We start from the raw sequence: 18,411 nt of genomic DNA on the forward strand, positions 1-18,411 counted from the left end.
CAAAATCCAAATGTGGGGTTGAAGATACTAAGGAGGGGACATTCAGACAAGGAACACAGCCCTGCCAGACGAAGGGCCATACATACCCTGCTGCTGCCTGGTGGACTGAGCACTGAACAGGCAGAAGGTTAAAACACACCTCTTATAGGAAGACAACTAAAGAAAGGATGATGTTCTGTAGCTCAGATGTGCTGGATGTTCTCCTAAAACCTGGAGCTGTAGAGAGGAGATAAGCTGTTCTCCCTTCCCTCCCAGTACAAGAGTAGCAAAGGATTTGGGATGGACTCACCGCACCTGTGCGGTTAAGACTCCCCAGCCACAGCCTGACCCATCCCCTTTCCCCACAGTCACTGCAGTTACTAACACAGTCAGCGCCCTGTCCCTTGATACCAGGAGAGCCTCGTCACATGTCCCTCGATACCAGGAGAGCCTTGTCACATAGCACCACCAGCTGCCGCTCAGGATGATGCTGGGAGCATCGAACCGCTCCCTGCACCACTCTGAGGGACTCCTGAGACCCAGGGAGAAATTCTCGGCTCCTGCACCACCCACAGCTGCTACGCTCAAGGATCTTTCCAAACACACGTGCTCCTCCCACGGGACAGGAAGGACTTTCCCAAGTGCCTGGCCCTTGGCGGCTGCTTGTGGACTCAAACGAGCGCCAGCCGGCTGGATCCATCCGTGTCTTACGCCGCTTCTCACAGCACTGCCTCCCCTTCGAAAATCTCCCCGGTAAGATTGGAAAGGGATGCACTCGGCGCTCCTTCTAGAGCTGCAAAAGCCACGCTGGGACCCTGACACTGCGCAGGCACCCAACAGAGAAGTCTCCTCACTTGTGAGAATGACAGCGAAGGTCCCAGCCTAGCCAAGTTGTGGTCATTTGCAGCATATTAGCTCCAAAACACTTGAAATGCAGTACTCTGGCTTAACGAAACCTACGGAGGTCACCCATGGCTCCCAAGGGGAAAAGACCAAGGAGGCTCTGGCTGTCATCAGAAGGCAACTCAAGCTGTTTTCTTCTTACATCCATGAGAGCCAAGCACTCACTGACTTCTTACCAGCTGGGACACTGCTGATTAATAGGAAGACCAGAAAGATGGCCAGAGAAGCATTCACTGGGTGTATTATTATTCCTCAGGTGTCTCTTCCGTGCAGCCACATCTGCTTAGAAGCAACAAGCCTGAAAGGACAATCTCTCCCTTCCACCTTCCCATCCCACAGAGGAGCATTTCCCAGGTCTAACACAAACTCCCCCCCTGCCTGGCTGGGCACATCCCTGAAGCTGCATCTCTGCTTCCAAAGGTCTGATACCCTCCCAGTGCTGACCTCTCCCAGAGCCCGGGGGTACCCACCACCTCCAGCCCCCGGTGCCCCCGAGTTAGAAGCACATTTCAGCTAAGGATCTTGAAGTGCTGTACAAACAGCCATTAATCCTCAAGCCACCCCTAGGAGCCAGGCCTATAATTATTTGGCTCACCATTTATCTCTGGAACTCACTGTGCCCATTCCCCCTGCCTGGGGATGAAGGAAGGTAAAACAATACCTACTATTTCGTAACAAATTGCAAATTAAATCGACTGCAGCTCAGCCGTTATGGGAAATGTTACCTTTTCCATAATCACCTCCTGCAGGCAAGAGCCTGAGAAAATGCAGAAACAAGCTATTTAACAGTTAGGTAAACTTGGACACAAAATTTAAGTGACAAGCTTTGAGTGAGACAGCCAACAAGTGGCAGAAGATTTCTGAGAACAGAAATCAGGAATCCTACCTCTTGGGTTCTTGTTTTAACAACTGAATTGTCTTTCCTTCACCACCACAACCACCACCTCCCCCGCTTAAAGATGCCTGTCAAAGGAAAAGAAATGCCACTTATGCATTTATGTGCCTTTGTAATAGACTAAGGAGCCTGTAGGATTTCAGTCCAAGGGAAAAAGATTACGTGTTTTTCCCCTTGTTTTCCTACATTAGAAATGCAGGTCTTCGGAAGCCTAAAAGACTCCGGCCTCCTAACCTCGATCATGACAAAACCAGGAACAAATGAAAGGCAAGAGGGCAAGAACAAGGCAGAGGAGAAGAGAGGGGAGGGGAAATTGAGCCAAACTCGTAAAGTGCTGTTTGCAAGCCCAACTGCATAAACACAGTAACACAGTGACGCACAAAGTACCAGTAAGAAATGATGTGCTGCTTAAGAGTTGACTCTCCTGCAGCTCCAGCCGGGGTGTGAGAACCCAGAGAGGTCAAACTCTGGGTACCCCAGGAGATCTGCATGGGAAGAGAGGAAAGAGAAAAGGATGCTCATACCTTCTTCTTCTCAAAGCCCTCGGTGGCATGCGTTCTCAACTAAGACAGACCCAACCTACAAGGAATGGGAAGGACCGGGCCACAAAAGCAAAGCAATTGCTGTCCTTTTTGTGCCTCTTGTGTTGACCAGGTTCATGCAGAAGTATCCCTGGAGAGGACACGCTGATAGGAAGGAGCATGGGGATGGGTGGGGTAAACCAACAATACAAAAGGCAATTACAAAGTGAAGTGGAGGTGAAGAAAGGGGCAGGACAGGGCTGGAGCAAATGTCAGCACACAGAGGAAATGGTCCCGCTTCAGTCCAGAGAGCGGAAAGGTCACTCAATCGGTTTCCAGCTGAAGAAGCTGTCCCTTCTCTGCCCTCTTCCTACAGCTCCCTCCCCTACCTGTTCCAGGGAGGCAGCAGGACCCTCGCTCTGGCCTGAGCCCAGAAGGCAGTAAAGAAAAAATTCAGTCAGTTCCAGCTGTACTTGTTTAAACTATTTCTGCAGCTGGGAGATTTAATTACAGCTAGTCTGCAATATGCAGGCTTTGCACTGCTTTAATAGTCCAGGATGGAAACCTGTATGACCAGGGGGTGGGGGGAAGCGCAGGAGGGGTTGCAGCTGCATTGAAAGAAGCGCCTTAGAACAGGTCGTGCCTGGCTGTGGCTGAGGGGCACGCAAACTGTTTGCACAAGGACACTCAGTTGCCAGTCACTGGAAACTCCGAGGGCTAAAATCCAATTCAGTAAGCAAAAGGCTTTCCTTAGGAAATTTGTTTTCCCAGTTCTTTGAAAAATCCACTCGGGTAGCTCCTCCAGAAACCTCCAAGAATAGAACATTAAAGAATAATCTGTTAAAATTCCCTCCTGACCAGTAACTCATCATTGCTGCACCTAGGCGTACCTAAACCCAGGAGAAATCCAAGAAGTGCCTGCAGTAACCAAGCACAAATCTTGTGGCAACCGCCTCCCTGTATCAGGACGCAGATAAATACACACTGTCCAGCTCACCAGTCTGAGCTTCCCGGGCCAAACTGGTGCCTGAAGCTACAGCCACACCATTCCCTGGTCAAAGGGAGCGGGAAGGGACTGCGAGGAGCTCTTTGCCAGCTGCCACCGCAGCCGCGATTGCTGATGCTAGAGCGGTACCTGCTGGCCGGTCAGGTCAGGAGCGCTTGGAAGTATTCCCACAGAGGAACTTGCAGTCAAGTCCAGGAAAACATTTCTAGGGAAGAGTTGCGTGTCCGGCTCCACCGTGTTTCTGCCGGAAAGCTGGCATCCAAGCTCCCACCCGCTCCAAACAAGACGTCCCAGTTTTGTGAATCCATCTGGTATTTATTTCTATCGGACCTCCAGCCCCATGCCATTTCTCATCTTTCTTTCCTCTTTAAGGTTTTATGATATTTAAGTCAATCCCAAGGTGATAGATTTATTTTTTCTTTGGTATAACTGACGTAGTTTCAATAATACAACTCCCTGTGAAAGTCCAGATTCTGGACAGTGTCATCCCAGCAAGCTCCTTAACCTGGCTAACGTTGGATGCTAAGACCATAAGGCACTTCAAATCACTGAATGCTTTTGAAAAAGGTCTGACATTTTACATACAGAAAATGCTCAAAATGCCAAATAATGCCACTCTTCTGCAAAATGGGACAGGTGCCGATACCGCTGTCCTCTTACTGTCCTTATGATGTGCTGGGAGAGAGAAACGATGCTATAGGTGAAACAGCTCTCATCACAGAGGCAGTGCCTTGGATGCTCACAAAATGATGACTACAGAAAAGATGAAATCCCAAAGAAATAATCTTCTGAGATCCAATGCAGCACTCTTATGCCACTTCCACAGATGTACAACAATGTATTATACTGGACGTTGTCCTCAGCCCGAGGATCTGGAGACAATTTAGATATGAACGGAAGAAAGCAGGTAGTGTATCACGTAGTTCCTGAATGTATAGTATGAACTGAAACAAGGCTTACCTCAACAGATTACGTCCCCCTGAACCTACAGCTCTTCTAGGTAACAACACACACCTATCCATACACACACACAAAGCCTTGCTCCTAAGGCAGGAGTTTAAAATGGGTAAGACTGGTAACGGCAAAGGGATCCATCCATCTTCATGGGTCTTCCAGGGGCTGCAACAGTCACAAACTCCCTGTTGGACCCATGTTTTCTCACTGATGGCAGGTGGTACCATGCTAGGCAGCCTCAGCCAGACACTTCCCATTATTCACATTCGTTTGCTAGTTTCCTGCACTCGTAAAATGTCAGCCTGACAGTTCATCCTCAGCATAAACAGGGCAGATGTAGGTGGGAGGTGGGCAGGCAGACAGAAACAGTGCTAAGGCTGCTACATGCCTTTCTAAAGAACTGGATGTTATCTCCACTGCTGTTTGAGCTCCCCCGTGCTGTACATAAACCAAAACAACCAGCTGAACACACATTTAAGGCAGACACTGGCCAAATATCTGTGTTGGCCCAGCAGCTGCACAGATTTTAACCATCCTACTGTTTCAGCAGATGAAAGTACTTATCTCCCTACATCTGCTTCAGCACAACTCAGTGGAGACTGCTACACCTGGGGAAAACGGACCCCAAACAGTTCGCAGCCCAGCACAAGCACTGATCTGCTGGGAAATACTATAGTAACAGAAACCCTTTCTACTCTAAAAGCTCCAGCACACTAAGAAGCCAATAACCTACTTCTCCAGCATACCTCCCTCCCCAGCACGAGCAGGGCACAATACACAGATGCACACGTACAAAACATCCATCTGCACACACATGAAGCACAAGATTTCCAGGCACCATTGGCCTTTACCTAACAAGTCAAAGCACCAGCTTGTACAGCTCATTTATAAACAAATTTTCTCCTGAATGCATTTCTAGCTGAAGGCGAAGACGAGCACAGGGAAGCCCACCTTCTCTGCTGCCTAAACACACCGAGTTTCACCCAAACAGAATTCATATCTGCGTTGCCACGCCAAAGCTGTTTGTGCATTCCCTGTTTCCCCACGTGTGCAACAAAAGATCTTGCTAGTAGCTTGTAGCTGCATCTGAAGGTGAACAGGGCTCTGCCTCAACCACATGAAGGGCCCACGAGCATGCAGGAAAGCCAAGCCTTAGTCGTGGATGCTCCCTCATCAGCGCACGCATCTGACAGACCTGCCCGTAATCTCCCCGTGTGCCCGTTTGCCCGCCTGTAAAAAGGGGACCATACCACCACCTGTCTTAGAGTGCAGAAAATGTGTTTGGGAAATGGTCACATACGACGATGTGAACATTATAACTCAGAAACACCTGAAAGAAAGTGAATTGCTTTAAAGTACATCTTGGATTATGTCTACAAGGGAACACCAGGGGGCTACACGAAGTCAATGCAAAAAAAAATTAAATTAAATGCTGAAGCAGAATCTGTTTACTACTAGCAACAGGAACCTGCTGAAATACCAGTCTATTTTCAGAATGCATTAAGTACAGGGAAAATAAGGGAAGATTGTGCAGAAAACCTTGAATTCAGCATTCTCCAATCTTTCAGTGTTTGATTTTGCCACTACAAGGAACTTCTGTCAGAATTTATTTGCCTCCAGAAACAGAGAACTGAAAAACAACCAGATGATAAATAATTATTAATATTGGAGCAAATTACTAATGATTACAATGTTTCAATTCACCATATACTTGTTACCACTGTGATAATACCGTGATTAGGAAAAGCATATTAAATGAGTTCCGGTTGACTTATCTCTGCAGAGTTGTATCGGAGGACTTTCACATTTAACCGATGCTGTTGAGCAGAACTCATGATTCAGAGCCATGATGGAGCCAAAGAACAGTAAATAGCCTGGCTGCATTCCATGCACTGACATATTTGGGGATCATACAACAGTGGCCACAAATCAGGTATTATTTCCCATGACCTTTCTCCCTGCTAGATTGGCCTCAGGAACCAACCAGGTCCACACCCACTGGAAACCAGTTAAACTTCTCAGGATTCTGGCACGCGCTCAGAGCAGATGTAATTGAGCAACCATGCAAGGATATTGAGCAATAAACCCTGCACAGAACCTGCTCCACTACCCAGTGGTAAAATTCTGTGTGCCTGGTAAAATTTTTCTTCTCCTGCTGTTGAGGGGAAAAGCAAAGCGGCGGAGATGGGAAGTAGAAGGGTCCTCCGAGCCCAGGGCACAAGCGCGGGACACCAGCAGTCTATGTGTAATGGGAAACGTGATCTGCAGGATCCCCGGGACACAACATCTTTTTACAAGGAACAAGTCCCCCACCCCCATGGGCTGGCCCTCAGCCATAAAGGCCTCCAACCTCAAAGTCCCACAGCCAGTTCCTTATAGTTTTCTCCTTCTCCAATCCAAACTTTGGCCCATCCCGCCTGCTGACCATGCATTATCCTAAATCATGATGATACTGCTGAGATAGTTTCCCCCAAGGGTCCAGGCCCCTCTTTCTGATGTTCTAAAGATAATATAAAATATCATATGTCTTAGCCAATTTCTAAGTCCTCTCGACAAAAATAATTATTATTGGCCCTTTAGAACATCTACAACAAACCATCCCACAGGATAAGCCACTAGCACACTCATCAAATACCCTCTGAGTAAGTGGGCAGCAACCTGCCTCCTGCAGCTCTAATGCAAAACAGCTAATCCACAGGTGACTCGTCTTCGGGAGCCTTTTTCTCACCTTGCAAATCAACCACCTTCCTTAGAAAACTTCTGTCTCCACACAGCACAGGGAACCTGGGAATAATCCCCTACACTCTTGGGTCCTGCCCTGGCGCAAGTCCTGCTCCAGCAGACCAACAGCACCCAGACACACAGAGCTTCAGGCTGCCACTCTGGCACCTAAAGCTTCTCACCTCTTTTTCAAATGTTGTCTCCCTGGGATAGTCTTCTGGCTTGAGTGAGACACCATCATCACCAAGGACCTCCCTTGATTAGTTTAGTTAAGTTAGTTGTTTAGCTTAGCTTGACATTTACTTAAAATTGAGAACTTGCAACTAGAAGTGAAACCCTCTGCATATGTAATTCCCAACCAGAACGAGGAGGGAAACGCTGGTATCAGTGGAAAGGCATCTCTCCTCTGCTGCCAGGACTAAAAGACACAACCTATTGCAGCATGAGGCAAGCATTTCAACAGATGATTCTGTGATGAATTTACTCTTGGAGCCCTAAAATCCGGTCTGTTTTGCAGTACTGTAAAAAGAATTTCTGGACCTCATTTGCACTTACCTCCACCTACCATTCATCGCTCAGTTCCCTTCTGTTCCCACTTCCTGGTCCACCTTTCTGCTCTCTTCTGCCCCAGGAACCAAACAGGGATCAAAAAACGCATGCTCCAAGAGCGCTGAATCCCCCACTGAAGAGGAACGGCAAGCAAGCACAACCAGATAGGATAGAATTGGAAAACACAGTCTAAATGGGAAAGAAACTTAAAAGAAACTTGAGTTTTTTAAGGCTAGGAATGGATATTTCTAAGTGGAGAGGCACAGTTTGTCTCTCTAACTGCTAGAAAAAATTGACAAGTTATGGGACTCACAGGCCTGTCCTCAGATATCCATCAGGGATGAAGCAGAAGCTGCATTATACCCAAATTTTGACCCAAGTTTTATATTTGGTTCATATAAAAATTGACAAAGCAGAAACTTAAGATACCTCTTTGGGCAGAGGATACAATGATTTCTCCCATAACTGCACTAGTCAAGCCACAGTGGCCCACATGGTGCCCTACAATCCGCTCTGCTCACCACCTTTTAAGGAGGGAAGTCCCCTTAAGGTCAACCCCAAGGCAAAACTCCTCAGAATTTTGTTCACATGCTCTTTAGGGTCCACAGAAATGTTTCATGTCCTTGTACCTACGTCAGAGTTCAAACTGCACCCAGAGACAGCGGGAGCACACAAGCTCACCTCCCCCTTGCTGTTTTGGGTGTTAGTAAATTAACTTGCTACTGCTTGAAGAGCATTGCAAACTTGTGTTGCAGCAGCAGCGTGCCACACCGAGTGCGCATCACCTCCCTGCAGTCTGCCAGGTGTCACCAGCCCCTGGTTTTAAGGCATAGATACAAGTCTGCTCGAAAGACAACCATGCCACCTGTCAATGTTCCAGCTTTCGCTGCAGTGCTGCTCCTGGAAGCCAGGCCCCCGAACTCTACCTGTGGAGCTCCATATGAAGTTAAGTCCTGGGCACCAATGAAGGCGCTTTCAACTCACACTGCTTTCATGCCGTAATTTGTCAGAGATTGTTCCCAACAGTCACACAGCCAACGATAACGTGAGGATGGTGTAACTTTTCAACCTCCCCAGCTAGATCCAGGACAGGGTGTTTGTGAACAACAGAAAGCTAGCCTATACGTGTCAGCACAACACAAAGCTGCCTTCACAACTGTGGTTTGAATTTGATGCCCAAAATCCATAAAATCAGTTGCATACCAGCACTTGAGCTCTGATCTCATTTATTCTGGGATTAATGAGGAGTGAGATCTCCTCCAGGCATTGCTTCAGTAGTTTCAAGCTAATACAAAGAGAAGGAGCCAGGACCAAGGAATCAACTGGGATGCATCTTGTGAGCACGAGTACTTAGCGGCAGCTTCTACTCACTGTGAGTTTCTATTATTAGCAACATTCAGGTCTCAACATCAGGATGAGCTGGGACTCTGGACTACTGGAGGGCAGGCTCACTTCCTGGAATACACTCAGCGTTTCCTGGACTCAAGACATACACAAGCCAGAAGTAACTGTTTGCATCTCCAGTGAGCTTCTACTCTTTGCTATTGAAAACGCTTATTTTTGCATTCACTGCAAGGTAAGATTGGACACAATTTTTTCATGGAAAAAAATATTTATTCTTCTTTAGTTACTGTACAGGAGACATTTGGAGAGAGGGACAATGGGAATGGCACTGCAAATGCTGTCACCAAAACTGGCAGGAAATTAGACCTATTTATTCTCCCAAATGTCTGGCTTCACATTCATATGAAAAAAATAACCGTCTAATCATAAACCCCGAAGAAACAATACCAACAAAAAAAGCCCCGAGCTTCACTCTTGCTTTGAAAACTGCAAGGTCTATACTTCTAACCAGTGGGCAGAAATTTATCATGCACAGCAGACACTGTGCAAAGTGAGTGGGTAAAAGCAGGCAGTGAGGCACTGGAGAGACTGTGGTTCTTGGTCTTACATCAGCCTGCCACATAAGTGGGTTTTTCTACTTCTGATAAAGCTCCAGAATTTCATGACTTGTGCTGAAGAATTCTGGCAACTGTAGTCAGTCAGTCGTAACTGTTTACTATTTTTGAAGGCTGTCGCTTTTTGCTTTGGAAACAAAGTTGGTGATATCAGGTGCCAAGGAATTTTCAGTCACACCCTATGTGAGACTTTTGCATAGTATTTAGTATTAAAATGTACAGGATGAATGCAGCATATTAGATGAATTGGTATTGTTTCTGGGAGCAATTTCAGCCAGTTCACCCAAACAATCATTCTTTTTTGACCATTATTTCTCAAACTAATACCAGAAAGCAAGCCTTTGTCCAAGCAGGAAAACAAGGTACAGGTTCACTTACCACAATACACATAACAAAGGACATCTTTGTGTGAAATTTGGTAAAAGTTACTAAGAAGTAGACAGCATCATCCCAATAAACCTGTTGAAGGTGAGTGGAGAAGGACACTTGGCTCAGGAGCTGTGACTTAAAAATATATCTATATATAAAATAAATCACTTTGGGTTAAAGATTATTTTGGGGATCAGTTACTGACTTTTAAGGTTAAATAAAAACTGTAGGTATATATTACAAAAAAAATACAGCAGAATTTTTTATATCTTATTTTTTAAAAAATAAATAATGACCAAATTTACAGACACAGCAGAGGTAAGGTGGTCTAGCTCTAACAAATCCTGCAATGCAGCTGCAAAACCAGGAGAAATTGTGCAAGTAGAAGTAAACATTTAAATAGTATGTGTAATGATAAGAAAAGATCTCAAGTTTTATGTAGGGTTTGGATTCCTAACACAGGGCAAGGTATGGGCATAAGTCACCTGTGATCCTTCCCACACTGTTAACAACTACTAGTTATGTAGCAGTGGATAGGGGTCCAAAGGGGTACAAAGTGACACGAACAAAATGGATGTCAGAAAAAAAACCCCAACAAATTGGCAGAAGGAGCCATGAAGTTACATACATAAATACATGCAACATGGAAAGCAAGCAAGAAGAATTAATTATTCTCCACAAGTTAACCGCAACACTGCTGGAATAACTGAGACTGGGTGAGCCAACCTGCGTGATGGAAGCACTGCAGTGGGTGTGTAGAAGCTCTGCAGGGAGGTCACAGAGGGAGGAAAAGAGAAGCTGCCCTCTCTGGGCAGAGCAGCTTGAGCGTACGGAGCTTTGATACAGAGCAGGTGACAGGCTGGCTGAGAGCTCGTGCATCAGGATCACAGGAAAGGCCAGCAGGGACGATGACATGGTTGAAGCATGCTACCAGCCACCAGACCTGTAAGGAGGGAAGTAAAGGCTTCTTCAAACAGCACAAAGAAGCCTCTAACTGACAGACTCCGGCACAGACGGAGAAACTTCTGACATCTGCTGGAAAGGCAGCACAGCAATTCAAGCAGTCAGGAGGATTTCTGGGCAGCATCAGGGACAACTTCTTCACGCAGGCCTCCGCGTGCACCACCGAGGGCTGGTGTGCAGCTGTACCTGCTGCTCACTGACAGGGGAGGGCTGCATGGGGATGTGGGCATGAGTGGCTGCCTTGGCTGTGATAATCGAGAAACAAGTCCAGATCCTGAGAGGCGTGAGGAAGCATCAGAGCACAGGCCCTGTGGAGAGCAGATTTCCACTTACCCAGGAAGATGGTAGGCAGGATCTCATGGGAGACGGTTCCGAAGAGCAGTGGAGCTCAAGGGAGCCATCAGGCCTTTTGGGGAGACCTTTCACCAAGCCTGAGCACAGGCCACCCCCATAGTCAGGAAAACAGGCAGGCAAGTCAGGAAATGAGCTTGGCTAAGCAGGGAGCTCCTGGCAGGGCTGCGGTGGGAAAATTGCTTCTACTAGATGTGGAAGCAGGGGCAGGCTGCAATGGAGGAATGCAGGAACACTGCCTGGGCAGCAGGCATGGTGTCAGGAAAGCCAAGGCTCAGCTGTATTTAGACTTGCAAAGAACATCAAGGGCAACAAGAGCTGTATCACCTTCTACATTAAAAAGAAGGAATTTACAGGCCCATTACTGAACAGCGGGGTGATTTAAGGATATCAGATAGAGAAGGCTTAGTTACTTGATGTGTTCCTTGCCTCAGTCTTCATTACCAAAGTCTCACAGGCTCTGTGCTTTGTCAAAGGGCTCAAGAAAAAAACTACCAGAATTCAGGGATTACTTGGCAAAACTTGATCCGCACCAGTTCATGGAACTTGAACAGACATGTTCAAGGGTGCCAGAGGAGCTGGCTGATGTCACTGAGTGCTATCACCTTTAAAAGGTCATGAAGATTGAGGAAGTCCCCGACTAGACTAGAAAAGCTACAAAGCTATCTATTTTTAAAAAGCACCAAAAGGTCAACCTGGGGACCTACAGGCTGGTCAGTGTCACTTTCATCCCTGGAAGAATCTTGGAGCTGGTCCTCTTGGGACACATTTCTGGGCTCATGAAGGAGAAAGCGGTTGGGAACAGTCAACATACGTTTAAGTAAGGGTAAAACATTCCTAACTAACCCAACTGTCTTCTACAATGATGATAATCTTCTAGTAGATTTATGGATGAGGGGAAAGCAGTATTTTTACACCTTGTCTTTAGAAAAACTTTGACACAGTCTCCCACAGTGTTTCTGTATTCAAGTTAAAACATTATGGCTTGAATGGGTGAACTAGATGAACTGTTGGGTGGACAAGGAATTGGCTGGATGGCCACGTCCAATTGCAGTCAACGGCTCAATGTCCAAGTAGAAACTAGTAGTAAGTGAGGTCCCTTAAGGGTCTGCACTGGGACCAATACGATCTAGTATCTTCAGCAATGACATAGATAATGGGATCAAATGCACTCTTAGCAAGTTCACAGATGGCACCAAGCTGAGCGGTGCTGTTGATACACTCGAGGGAGGGGATGCCATCCAGAGGGACCTCGACAGGCCTGAAAAGTGAACCCATGTGCACCTTATGAAGTTCAACAAGGCTAAGTGCAAACTCTTGCACATGGGTCAGGGCAACCCCCAGTATCAGTACGGGGTGGGGGATGAATGGATTGAAAGCAGCCTTCTGTAAGAGGACTTTGATATATACTGTTGGACAAAAAAAATTAGATATGAGCTGGTGATGTGCACTTGCAGACAAATTTTATCCTGGGGTGCATCAAAAGAAACGTGGCCAGCAGGTCAAGGGAGGTGACTATTTCACTCAACTCTGCTCTTGTGAGACTACCTGGAGTATCATCACAACACAAGTAATACACGGACCTGTTAGAGGGGTCCAGAGGAGGCCATGAAGATGATCATTGGGATGGAACACTTCTCCTATGAAGACAAGCTGAGAGAGTTGTTCAGCCTGGAGAAAAGAAGGCTTCGGGGAGACCTTATTATAGCCTTCCAATACATAAAGGAGGCTTATAAGACAGAGAAAGTCAACTACCAAGACCAGTAGTGACAGGACAAGGGGCAACGGTCCTAAACTGAAATAGGATAGATTTAGGTTGGACATAAGGATGACATTTTCTACAGCAAGGGTGGTGAGACACTGGAACAGGGAGCCCAGAAAAGCTGTGGATGCCCCATCATTGGGAGTGTTCAAGGTCAGGATGGACAGGGCTTTGAACAACCTGACCTAGCAAAAGATGTTCTTGTCCATGGCAGGGGGGTTGGACTAGACAATCTTCAAAGATCCCTTCCAACCCAAACCATTCTATGATTCTATAGATAGGTAAATGTTGCAACTGAGTTACAGCGGTCAGGAAATAATGCAACACAAATAATATAGTAAGCAGCAAAAAGCTTTACCATTGGTTGAACTTTACTGTCCATGCTGTTTCTCCATCCTCCAGAGGCCAGACCACACTCCTCCTTGTCTCTGCTTCATCTGGGTATTTTTTCTCACACTCCTCAGAGCTATTTAACCACTTTGCTGTAGGATCACAGCTGCACATCGTCAAAGCAAAGCCACAGCTGCATAATACCAATGTCAGTCAACCCACTGTCTTCACTCCCCTACAAGTAAAGAACTGGGTGGATGATTGGGCTGAGACGATGGCGGCTAACAGGTTGTATTCTACCTGGATGGCTGAGGCAAGCAGAGTACTACAAGGGTCTATGCAGGAGCTGGTCTAATATCTCCACCAGTGGTCCGGAGGAGGAGATAAAGTGCAGTCTTGTTGAGTTTGCAGGTGACACCAGATGGGAAAATCAGTCAACATGCTAAAGGGCCAGGCTGTCAGAGAGACCTAGACAGGTAAATTAAATAAGGACAAATGTAAAGCTCTGGGAAGAGGAACCACTTGCAATGATACAAGCTAGGGTCTGGCTGGCAGGGCAGCAGTTCTGCTAAAAAGAAGGAGGAGGATCTCAGTAAGCAGCAAGCCAAACATGAGCCAGCAGTGTTTCCTGGCAGCAAAGGCAGTCAACAGCATCCTGGGCTGTATTACCAGGAACGTAGCCAGCAGATTGTGGGTAGTGATTATACCACTCTACTCAGCACACACCAGACTGCATTTAGAATATTGCATCTACTTTTGGACCCCTTCAGGAAGACACATATCAATAAAATTGGAGCAGGTTCTGTGAAGGGCTACCAAGATGGTCAGAGCATTGTACTGTGAGGGGAAGTTGAAGGCACTGTATTTGTTCAAGCCTGGAGAAAAGTAGGCTTTGAGAGGGTACCTACAGCATTCCTGTACCTACAAAAGCTGATCATCAAGAAGATGGAAACATGTTCTTCATAGTAGTGGCTGGTGGGTGAACAAGAGAGGCATAAGTTGAAACAAGAGTGAAGGGGGAGTTTCTGATCTCTGGTTATCATTGTCAAACCTTCATGATTCTTTACACATACCAAGTTCAAAATCAACTGAAATGGCTCTCAGCTTTCATAAGCAATCAGCATGCAGGAGTCACAAAACAGACTTTATAGCCTGATGTTCTGAAAACATTAATACATGGTATTCTTGATTCTTTTTGAAGTTCAGTGTATATATGACCTCAGTTTTCAAGTTTGTCTTCCAGTCACAAGCAACCTAAAAATATATCATTATTCTTTAGAAATGGGTAGATTGACATTCTTTTAGCACAATGTGAAGCAAAAGATAAGGCATAAACCCCCCCACACCCTAAAAGTGCAAAAAATATTAGAAATTTCAGGAAAACCCCCAAACCACTGCTAATAGAAGCAGCTCTGTTCCAATGCAACAACAAACTGAACTGTAGCTCTACCACAAAGTCAACCACCATCAGACGATCAGTGTGCCACTCTTCTGCCATCTCCAGGAGATTAGTTATCTTGGAGAATATTTGTCTGGAGCACCGAGTTCCTACTGGAGAACTGAGACTAGCAAATGGAAACTTCAAAACTGCTGCAGGATGAACAGTCTTCTGACTACACTACTGATCCAAAATTGCATAAAAAGCTGATTAGTTTTCTATTTATCCACATTCATGCAAATGGATATGACTTTGTTAATCTCTAAAAACCAGTTATAAAAAACACCTTAGTTCTTACATTTCATGTTAGTAGAACACTGTTAAAACCAGATACAAAATAACACAAAAGATTTTGTCCATGATTTGGCCTATTTATATTCATGCAGTGACAGTAGAAATGGAGGCTGTCCCCTCTCAGAAAAACAGGCGTTGGAAACAGCTCAGCTAGTCTTCAAAGCCCTTCTTTATGGATGTACTTTATGGGTGGACTTCAGTGCTCGTGGAAATTCTCCAAGAGAAAAGACAGCAGCTCCTTCTCCGCTGAATCCTACCGCTTCTCTTCCATTGCTTATGATCATTTGTTTATGATTTAAGATGTGAAGCAAAAGAAAAAGAAAAGCACACAGGTAAATTATTATGTCTTCTAGAAATTGAACTAGCTATACAAGAATACTGCAGGCTTTAAATACTTATAAAGTGTGAAGATTAATTAAGACATTGTCACATGATCCAAAATAAGCAATTACAGCCGCTACACAGCCCATGGTATGATAGCCACTAGCCATTTTACCTAAATGGTGGTAGACACATTCCTCTGCAATTGGAGCAGATTAAGAATATTTAACACTTACTGCCAGCCACCTGATAAGCAGTTGATAACCCATGAGGCTGTTTTGACTCCATGTCTTTGGGTCACATCACTAGGCACTTAAGACACCACTTTTACACAAAGGTTCAGGCCTATAATGTTAGTATTAGCTGTGCATCACACATGCATGTGATGCTGCTGCTGCTATTTCTTTCACACAGTAATGCCAAGTGCTTTTGGAGTTCTCTTTTGAGGACTGCAAATAGAGCTCTTCTTTAACAAACAAGGAAACTGAAGGCAAAGAGAAGTTATAGTGCAGGAAGTTAGAATCCAGGAAGTTCAAGATCACATGCCCAACCTAACTCACTGCATGCAGCATGCATCAACCTCTAACCAGGCTTATTTCCAGTAAAGCATACGCAAGGCCCGCTTACATCAGTGTTTCCATCTTGGTGCGCAAAGCAACAGCGTAAGGGGAAGCAACTGGATGTGCCAAGGTACTGTGTCATTCAGTCTTTGCTCTTATTTTGACAGCACTACCTCTCCCTTCCACTAGTGTCCAGCTCAAGCATCATTCCAACCTAGGATAAGATACCAAGAGACAATCTAGGAGAGCAGCATATGACTTACACATGCTACTCATCTCTGCAGACAATGAGAAAAAGAAAGATGTCCCTTAGTGTGGTTCTCACAAGGTTCCTGGATAGGCCTGAAGTATTTTTATGATTTGTTTCCTTAAAATCCAAGCAGATTTACTGCTTTATCTCCAGCTGACTTATGCCAGCTTGATGACGAGACTAAAGAATGCGATTGAGAAGCCAGCCAGGGTGCGGGCTGCTATTTGCTTGTGTCTATGCAGTGAGAGGGCCTGAACATGAAATTAGTGTTTTCGTCTCATTTTATAGCTGTGGTGATAAGCATCAGGTTTCACACTCCCCACAGAACATGCAGAATGCTGTGTCCCCACACAGCTTGCAAACAGCACCAAAGGATGCACAGCTACATCTGATGTCTCGACATGATATAACATAATGGTTTCTTCAAGCATGACATGAGTACAGTTTAGCCAAGTAAGTAGCCCTTGCAAAGCAGCTTATCACATAGGCCACAAATAATACAGACTTAATTAATTTGGTCTTCACTATAACGCCTTGGCAACTAACCAGATCTGACTCTGCTATTACAAGACACCACAACTTCCCTCCAGCTATACCGTCCTGTGTCAAGTCTGTTTCCTTCTTTTGTGGCTGTTTTGCCTGCATCACAGAGTCATATTTCTTACGCTCAGTCCTAACTCCCTCCCACCCTTCCACTCATCCATGTTTTCTCACATTTGGAGATTGTTTTTCCCTTTTCAACATTGTCTTTGGCAAATATCTGAATATGATTGTTTGGCTGGTAATCGAACAGAAGAATCAAACCTGGCACCACAGAAAACTCCGCAGCAGTAAGGTGACACACACTAGCTTCCACATTCCTGTGCATTCTGAGAATCTTTAAATGGATTATCTGCATCTGTCATCTCCAAAGTGGGGTGTGCACAAGGCAATCCATTATGGTGCAGGAAGACAATATTTTTTCACCATTAATAAAATTTAAAAATTAAAATACTGTATACTTCAGTCTTATCCTTTTTTAATTTCTGGTTTTGTGCATGAATATATATATATATATATATAAAATCAATGTAATAGTTGAGTATGGTAGCACATGTATATAATTTATAAATAAATACACATAAATTGGGTGTGTATTTTACTGATAATATTTTACTGATGGGGTGCACAACCAAAAATGTTTGGAGACCACTGATCTATGACAAAAAAGCAGAAACCAGTATGAAATGTCCATTGTTATACCACTTAACTAAGGCCTATATGACAGACAAACCAATATTTTTTCCTTCTCTTTTGAAGAATGGAAAATTGTTTTCAGCCAATCTGCACATTTCATTTCTTACCAAACAAATATGTTTTGATACACACTGGCTTTTAGTACCCACTTTCTAAAAGCTTTCTAAATCTTTTTTTTTAAAAAAAAAAACATTTACATCAGATAAAACAACTCAAAACAAGAAGTTTCTGATGACCCAGTTAATAAATTTGGAAACAAAACCTTTCATAGAACATCTCATGTTGGAAGGGACCCACAGGGACCACCAAATCTAACTCCCTGCTCCTCTCAGGACTACCAAAAACTAAACCACATGACCAAGAGCATCATCCAGACGCTCCTTGAACTCTGACAGGCTTGGTGCCATGACACTTCCCTGGGGAACCTGTTCCAGCGACCAACCACCCTCTCAGTGAAGAGCCTTTTTCTAATGTCCAGCCTCAGCTTCCCCTGATGCAGCTTCGTTCCATTTCCTCAAGCCCTATCAGTGGTCACCAGAGAGAGATCAGTGCCTCCCCCTCCGCTGCCTACTTTGAGGAAGCTGTAGACGCGACGCAGTCACCCATCTTATTTCACAAATAGCAAAACATTTTTTTCTGTCCATTCCTTTCTTCCCTCACCCAGTTTTTATGCTATAGCTGACCTAACTTCACATCCTTCAAAACTTTGCTCCTTCACAGATGTTTTATTTGTTGACTACTTTTAAACTAGCAAAGTTCTACACAGAACAGCCAGCATTGTAAAAGGCTTCAGCTCTACAAAACCAGTTCATGCCCATCCTCAGTTAAACTATGGCTGTTCTACAGCATGCTCAAGGCACAGCAAAGCTTTACAGTATGAGAAAGTGACAGCTTCATGCAACACATGTTTCACCCACACATCTCTGCCTGTCCTGCTATCACTGAAACAGCCCTCTTCACCCCACAGCTCCTTTTCCCTGTTTCCTGTCCTTCTTTCTCCCTTTGAATCCACCACTGACCAGCATTCCATCCCCTCCAGTATGTCAGCCCA

At 45.2% G+C, this 18,411-nt stretch overlaps 1 protein-coding gene across 8 annotated transcripts in view; it reads right to left on the reverse strand.

Moving 5' to 3' along the window:
• The window catches only part of CD58 (CD58 molecule), a 51,286-nt gene that overhangs the window by 6,813 nt on the left and 26,062 nt on the right, over positions 1-18,411 (reverse strand). For 5 of the 8 annotated variants that reach the window (XM_037390211.1, XM_037390210.1, XM_037390213.1 and 2 more), the window contains one exon: positions 14,393-15,266. The exons of 2 other annotated variants lie outside the window; for them this stretch is intronic. In XM_037390211.1, coding sequence (XP_037246108.1) covers positions 15,247-15,266 — 20 coding nt within the window. In that variant the 3' untranslated portion in view covers positions 14,393-15,246. Of the gene's footprint in view, positions 1-14,392; positions 15,267-15,941; positions 16,089-18,411 lie in introns of those variants that run through there. One more of the 8 variants, XM_037390207.1, reaches the window with a different exon arrangement.

Source organism: Falco rusticolus, chromosome 5, assembly GCF_015220075.1.
Source record: "Falco rusticolus isolate bFalRus1 chromosome 5, bFalRus1.pri, whole genome shotgun sequence".
NCBI lineage: Eukaryota > Metazoa > Chordata > Aves > Falconiformes > Falconidae > Falco > Falco rusticolus.